Raw genomic sequence first — 6,567 nt, 5'->3', positions numbered from 1 at the left:
TCTCTCCCCATCGCTCTCTGGCCGGCTCCCTGCCCCCATTCTGTAATTCCCCCCTCTCTGTCTTTAGCCCGTTGTGCTGATTTAACTGAAATCGAGTTACTTTTCTTCAGACACTTAGAAACTCTTTTGGTTTCATTTGGTTGTGGTTAGCCAGATCAAGAACAGGAATGTTCATGGGGTGAGGAATCGGGTTTGCAAATCTTCTACACCGATCTGAACCGACACAGCATTTTTTATTTTTTGCCTTTGTTTCTGCTCTGGTTTCAGCTGAGGCTTTCTGGTTTTGCCATCTTCCCGTGAACCTGCACTCGATAAATGCAGGTATACTTCGGGTTTCCCCAGTTGGTCTTGACAAGAAATTTGACGTATGAAAAGGCTCTGGGAAGTGCCTGTGAAGAAAAGAGGCAAAAGGAAATGGAGGCGTTAAGAGCCAGAGTGCAGTCAATGGATCTGCCCCTGCCAGCCCGGCTCCTGCGCAGGAACCAGCTCCCAGAAGTGCTGCGGGCCCCTGTGCCCAGCGAGAAAGCGTTCACGCTCTTCCTGCTGTGGACGTGCGGGCAAACCTGCTTTGCTCCCTGGCATCTTTCCCCCGCGTGTGGACCGTACCTTCAGCGGGAACGTCTGGATGGGCTCTTTCGCCACGTTGTACATGAACATCCCAAGCAGAGTTTCCTCTTCTCCATCCGCATCCAGTCCCTCAGGGGCAAAGCACAAGGAGAGCAGCTCAGACTCATCCCAGCACCGCGGGGACATACGCGCTGGATCAGCCCCATCCCACTCCCAGCCTCTCCTGGGACCCCAGCGCTCGTCTGGTACTGGTTGGGCTGGAGCTCAGTCTCCGCCTGGAGTTTTGGTGAAGAACCCTGAGGTGCCCTGGCCAGACTAAGTCTTGAGACCAAGGAAACCTCTCGAGCCCTTTCAAGTATCATGCCAGGGCACGGCCGGGCTCAGGAGAGAGCGGGACACAAACCTCCGAGGATGCACAAAGTCGCTGTCACGGCTTGGCCCCAGAGCAGAAGCGCCCAGCAGACACTTACAAAGACGGCGACGTCTCTGGGGGCGCTAATGACGGACCCAGAGGGAGAGGCTTCCTTGGAGATGTGCTGCACAGTGACGGCTCTCAGGTGGACTCGTGCTGGCAACCGGATGACCACCTGGCCGTGACGCCCTTGGAACGGCCAGCAGTTCCCTGGGGAAACATCGGGCTGCACCCAGAACAGCAGAGAAATGAAGCGTGAGAGAGCGCTGGGGCCAACACAACTGCTCCTGGAGCTTGCAGCACAGGCACCGGGGTGTCTGTGGGGTCTGCTGCAGCTGGGAAATGCCCCTGAGATCAGGCTCCAACTTCCCAGGAAGGAAGGAAACCAGGACTGAGGATTTCTGCTGCCATACCTGCAGAACAGCCTCAGGAGGGTTGGCAGCATGAAATAACTGTATAACGCCGCAGATCCAATTCCCTTGGCAGCCGTAGGTCTGGGAAGTTCTCCGCGTGTCGATGGCAGCACCTGGAAGGAAGTGGGGGCAGCTGACTGCAAGCGGAGCACTCGGTGCTCAGACGCGACCCGTGAGGCCGCTGCCAGCTCCTCGTTTTTCAGTCCTGTCCTCATCACCAGTTTGGAGAGCAGCGCCGGGAGCACGGCTGGGCTGCTTGTGTCCGTACCAGCGCTCTGCAGGGCCCAGTCAGACATCTCCACGGAGACTTGCGAAGCCGCCTCGGACGCTGCCTGGTTGAGGAACAGCACGGTCAGCAGTCCAAGCCCACCAACAACCCCAAGGAGGCTTTCTCGGGGCTTCTGCCCAGCCAAACCTCCTTCCCCAAATGCACGCTCACCTTCCTCGCGCTGATGAGCTGCACCCTCAGCTGAGCCACCTCCTGCAGCAGACGCCGCATATTTTGATTTTGTGCCACCAGCAAAGCCTGGTAATCGCTGAAGGACCAGGAAAGTAGATCTCGTCAGAGAGATGTCCATCCCCTCTGGGGAGTGTCAGAGCTCAGCACGGAGCACAGACACAGGTGCAAAGGCCAGAGGGAAGGATGGGAGCCCTGGCTTTAGGAAAATGGGTGCAGGTAGCACGAGGTGTTGGCTGAGGCTTCTGCAGAGACCCAGTTGCAGCTCAGGAAACATCTCTTACCTCTGGATCTTCCGTTCGATTGCGGACCCACAGATCTGCTCCTGAAAGGGAACAATTCCCCGTTAGAGTCTCCACCACCAGAGCTGCCAGGGCTCCCCGGGGGAGGCTTCCCCAGGAGACACGGCACAAGCTGCTCTTTCTTTGGGTCGCCCTGCACGGAAGCAGAAGAGCCCGTGATTTCTGCAGCCACAGTCAGCAGCGCTCCCTTGCAGGAGTCACCCACCTCCATCCATCCCTTTGCCCGTGTTGTCCACCCTGGCATCAAGGTTGTGGAATAAATGCCAAGAGCCACCAGGAGCAACAGGAGGATGACTCGGAAGCACCTCCTGTCCCTCAAGAACTGCATCCTCTGCCTGTCCATCACAAACCAGTTCTTTTTTGGGGCCATCTTGTGCCTGAAAAAGAGAGTCCAGGGGCTGTCAGGGAACCAAGTGTCAAGCAAACCCCTTCACAGCTGGATTTGCATTCTTAGGCTGAAAAGCTGGAGGAACATGATTTCTGTCCACACTGCTCAACACTACTGGCAGCTCTTCCCCAGAGGAAGAGCTGCAGGAGCACCTTCTGAAAGAGAAGGAAAATAACCAATAAAGAGCAAATGAAGACTCTTGTCAGCAGCCTTGTGGTGTGGACCTCGCTCTCTCTTTGGCTGAGAAACCAGGATTGTTCTCACATAGAATCACAGAATAGTTTGGCTTGGAAGGGACCTTCAAAGCACATCGAGTGCCACCTCCTGCCATGAGCAGGGACATCTTCACCAGCTCAGGTTGCTCAGAGCCCCATCCAGCCTGGCCTGGGGTGTCTCCAGGGATGGTTCATCCACCACCTCTCTAGGTACCTGGGCCAGGCTCTCACCACCCTCAGGGGCAACGATTTCTGCCTCATGTCTGGGCTGGGGAACACGCCCTGTTCTCCCCTTTGCTTGCACTGGCCCTGGACATCCCCTTCCCCCCGTCCACAGCAGAAACCTGCACTACGTACATGGCAAAGACGGACACACTCGGCAGACATGTCCACAGGGAGACCAGGGCACCTGCCCCACGGCAAGTGAGGCTGAAGACAATCCCTGGGCAATAAAAAACAGAGACAAGTCAGGCCTGTCCCTTGAGGTCTCCTCTCCAGGATTTCACCCCAAGCACGTCACAGCGAGCAGCAGTGGCTGAGCTTACATGCAATTTTTGTGGCCTCATTGCGCCACTTTGCAAATCCCTGAGTGGCAGAGCCGGGACTTGACTTCCAGAATCGCGTCACCAGCTCCAACCTCGTGCCGGCGCTCCTGCAGGAGGACAAAGGGAGATGCCGCTTGCCCACCAGCCCCATGCTGTGTGAACCGAGGCCCTGGCCAGAGCTCGGCCTCGGGAAGCCTCGCAGGGGACGTCCCAGCTGCGGGGCCAGAGGCAGCCCCTTCCCCAGCTCCGTTTCTCTCTCCAGAAGCCTCTGTCATCTTCCCCACGCTGCTCCCCACCCCACGGGTCGTGTCCGGCCGCGTCCCAGCTCCCACCCCAACCCGCCGCCCCGGGCAGGAGCAGCCAGTTCTTACCCACTCGTCTGGCAGCGGCTCGGCCCCGCTGCCTCCCCTGCCGGCTCTTGGTCGGCCTTGGCCTCCAAGGAGCCTTTGGAGGCCTCTCGGCATCTTCTCTGGGGTGCCTTTCTCCTGGCCATGGCTGGCAAGGGCGGGCTCCCCGCTCAGCGCAGCACTTGGCCTGTCCAGGCACCAACAGCTTGAGCAGCCCAAGAGCACCCGCAGCAGAAGCTGCCTGCCCAGGGCAACAGCCAAATGGCAGCTGGGGCTCCTTCCCCGGGCGGGAAGGCCACGCTGGCCAACTCTGACCTCACAGTGGCGGCTCTGACGTCACACTGGGGTCCCCAGGGCTGAGCAGGGCGGGGACACCCTGTGGGCTCTGCTGGGGCGACACGGCTACCGCCTGCCCGGGCACAAACGCCCCTCAGCAGAGGAGCCGGATGGAGAACGGGGACGTTCATGTGGTCAGGAACGTGGTTTCCAACAGCCTGTGCGGAAGGAGATGGGACGAGCACAGGTTCTGAGATGCAGACGGGCAAACTTGGGACTCGTCCTGTGGCTTCGAGTGGGGGAGCTGACAGAGGCATCAACCCCCCAGCCAAACCAGCAGCAGTTTGGTGCAGGCTCCAGAGGAGGGAAAGGCCAGAGCAGCAGCTGAGCCCAGAACTCCCGCTGGGAAACCCCGAGGAAGCAAACAACACACTGAACTGCAACAACGAAGGCCAATGGCATCCTGGGGTGGATCAGAAGGGGGCTGGTTAGGAGGTCCAGAGAGGTTCAAGATGTGGGTGCACGGAGCCTCGTGCAGACCTTCCCCAGGGTCTGCCACTGGACTACAAAACAGCCACTTTGTTCCATCAACACGGCAGCCTGGGGAGCTGCTGTGAGCTCTCTGCTGAGCAAGCTGCCCATACAGCAATGGTTGTGCTGCTCACGGGTCAGTGGACGAGCCCAATTTAAGTGTTACATCAATCACCTGGCTTAATTAAATGCCTCCTAGATAGAACGAATCACCCAGCATGAAAAGGTTGTGTGATTTTTAATATCCTCTTTGCTTCATGGTACTTAGGGAGCTGAATTTGCAGAAATCTGAAGCCTAGACTCAAAGAAGGAGTGGTTTACCCTTAGTAAAGCCATGCTGACTGCCCCTAATAATACTCTTAACCTTGATATGCCTTGATATGACACCAAGGATAAGCTGTTCCATTACTTTCCCAGGGACGGAGGTGAGGCTGACCGGTCTATAATTACCCGGGTCCCCCTTCTTGCCCTTTTTGAAGACTGCAGTGACATTTGCTTTCCTCCAATCCTCGGGCACCTCTTCCGTTTCCCAAGACTTGGCAAAGATGGTGGAGAGCGGTCCAGCAATGACTTCAGCCAGCTCCCTCAGCACCCGCGGATGCATCCCATCTGGACCCATGGATTTATGCATGTCCAGACTATTTAATTGCTCCCTAACCCAGTCCTCATCAACTAAAGCAAACTCCTCCATTGACCTGGCTTCATGTGGGGTCTCAGGTCTCAGCACTGAACATCCCAAGCACTTCAGCCACCGTGGGGGCATCTCCGGGCAGCACCAGCCCCCCTGTTAGATGTGATCTAGGTAGTGAATCTATAAGCAAATACTATAGGAATAGGTTCAGATCGGTGTAGAAGATTTGCAAACCCGATTCCTCACCCCATTAACGTTCCTGTTCTTGATCTGGCTAACCACAACCAAATGAAACCAAAAGAGTTTCTAAGTGTCTAAAGAAAAGTAACTCGATTTCAGTTAAACCAGCACAACGGGCTAAAGACAGAGAGGGGGGAATTACAGAATGGGGGCAGGGAGCCGGCCAGAGAGCGATGGGGAGAGACCAAAAATTGCACTTATGGGCAACTGCCGACGTTTCTTGAGCTCTCCCAGGAGCTGCGTCACAGGGAGCCTCGAGTGAAGTGCCGCCTGCCCTGGGCCCGATCCTGCACCCTGGCAGAATAACAGAATCAGAGAATGTCCTGGCTGCCAGAGACAAAGGTGGCTCATGTTCAACTTGCTGTCGACCAGAACCCCCAGATCCCCTCAGGAACCCGCGCTGGCTGGGACCAATGGCTGCGGTGCTGTTCAGATGTTTTTCATCTGAATGAGTTACTCAGAGTTACCCCCGTGCCTGTGTCTTTCCGGCAAGGGGTCTGTCCTGAGAAGGGGATCCAGTGCATCCTCTGCCACTCTCTGGAGAGACCAGCCCTGTGTCCATGGCACCGGGGGACACAAAGGGTGACTTGTGCAAGACCACCCTTCATCTGAACCACTTCGGTATGTGCTTGTGGATGGGCTATCAAGCCTTAGAGTGTAAATGCCCATATAAATGTCCAACAGCAGCTCCAACACCCAGTTCCTCCTCCTGGCGTTCACAGACACACGGGAGCTGCAGCTCCTGCACTTCTGGCTCTTCCTGGGCATCTACCTGGCTGCCCTCCTGGGAAACGGCCTCATCATCACCACCATAGCCTGGGACCAGCACCTCCACACCCCCATGTACTTCTTCCTGCTCAGCCTCTCCTTCCTCGACCTGGGCTGCATCTCCACCACTCTTCCCAAATCCATGGTCAATTCCCTGTGGGACACCAGGGCCATTTCCTACACAGGGTGTGCTTCTCAAGTCTTTCTGTTTGTCTTCAGCAGAGTATTTTCTCCTCACTGTCCTGTCCTATGACTGCCACGTTGCCATCTGCAAACCCCTGCACTACAGGACCCTCCTGGGCAGCAGAGCTTGTGTCCACACGGCGGCATTGCCTGGGCCACTGGGTTTCTCACTGCTCTGCTGCACACGGTCAGTACATTTTCACTGCCTTTTGCAAGGGCAATGCCCTGGGCCAGTTCTTCTGTGATAGCCCCCAGATCCTCCAGCTCTCCTGCTCAGACACCCACCTCAGGG

The 6,567-nt window shown here is 56.8% G+C and overlaps 1 protein-coding gene across 4 annotated transcripts; it reads right to left on the bottom strand.

Annotated features, from left to right (window-relative positions):
* Positions 1 to 200: 200 nt before the first annotated feature.
* On the bottom strand, positions 201 to 4,154 carry LOC135576463 (SUN domain-containing protein 5-like). 4 transcript variants are annotated; one of them, XM_065041974.1, is made up of 10 exons: positions 3,671 to 4,154; positions 3,300 to 3,406; positions 3,112 to 3,196; positions 2,357 to 2,528; positions 2,134 to 2,174; positions 1,832 to 1,928; positions 1,661 to 1,724; positions 1,393 to 1,505; positions 1,038 to 1,205; positions 201 to 696 (listed from the first exon to the last, which is right to left on the bottom strand). In XM_065041974.1, exons 1-10 carry the CDS (start codon positions 3,790 to 3,792, stop codon positions 442 to 444), a joined length of 1,224 nt encoding a protein of 407 aa, XP_064898046.1. In that variant the 5' UTR covers positions 3,793 to 4,154; the 3' UTR covers positions 201 to 441. The 4 variants fall into 4 exon arrangements, with proteins under 4 accessions (XP_064898046.1, XP_064898042.1, XP_064898044.1 ...); XM_065041970.1 differs by having other exon boundaries at positions 1,038 to 1,724; XM_065041972.1 differs by lacking the exon at positions 3,671 to 4,154 and having other exon boundaries at positions 1,038 to 1,724; positions 3,112 to 3,438.
* Between the last annotated feature and the right edge of the window lie 2,413 nt (positions 4,155 to 6,567).

The sequence above is a fragment of the Columba livia genome, chromosome 27 (genome assembly GCF_036013475.1).
Source record: "Columba livia isolate bColLiv1 breed racing homer chromosome 27, bColLiv1.pat.W.v2, whole genome shotgun sequence".
NCBI classification, from domain to species: domain Eukaryota; kingdom Metazoa; phylum Chordata; class Aves; order Columbiformes; family Columbidae; genus Columba; species Columba livia.
The sequence above is the reverse complement of the archived record's forward strand: the minus strand, read 5'-3'. Positions and strand labels throughout refer to the sequence as shown.

Coding starts and splice junctions, on each gene's coding strand:
- LOC135576463 (XM_065041970.1), bottom strand. CDS start 3,792: ATGGCCAGGAGAAAGGCACCCCAGAGAAGATGCCGAGAGGCCTCCAAA. Junction 3,407..3,670: donor AGCCGCTGCCAGACGAGTGG/GTAAGAACTGGC, acceptor GTCCTCCTGCAG/GAGCGCCGGCACGAGGTTGG. Junction 2,529..3,111: donor AGTGTGTCCGTCTTTGCCAT/GTACGTAGTGCA, acceptor TCTCTTTTTCAG/GCACAAGATGGCCCCAAAAA.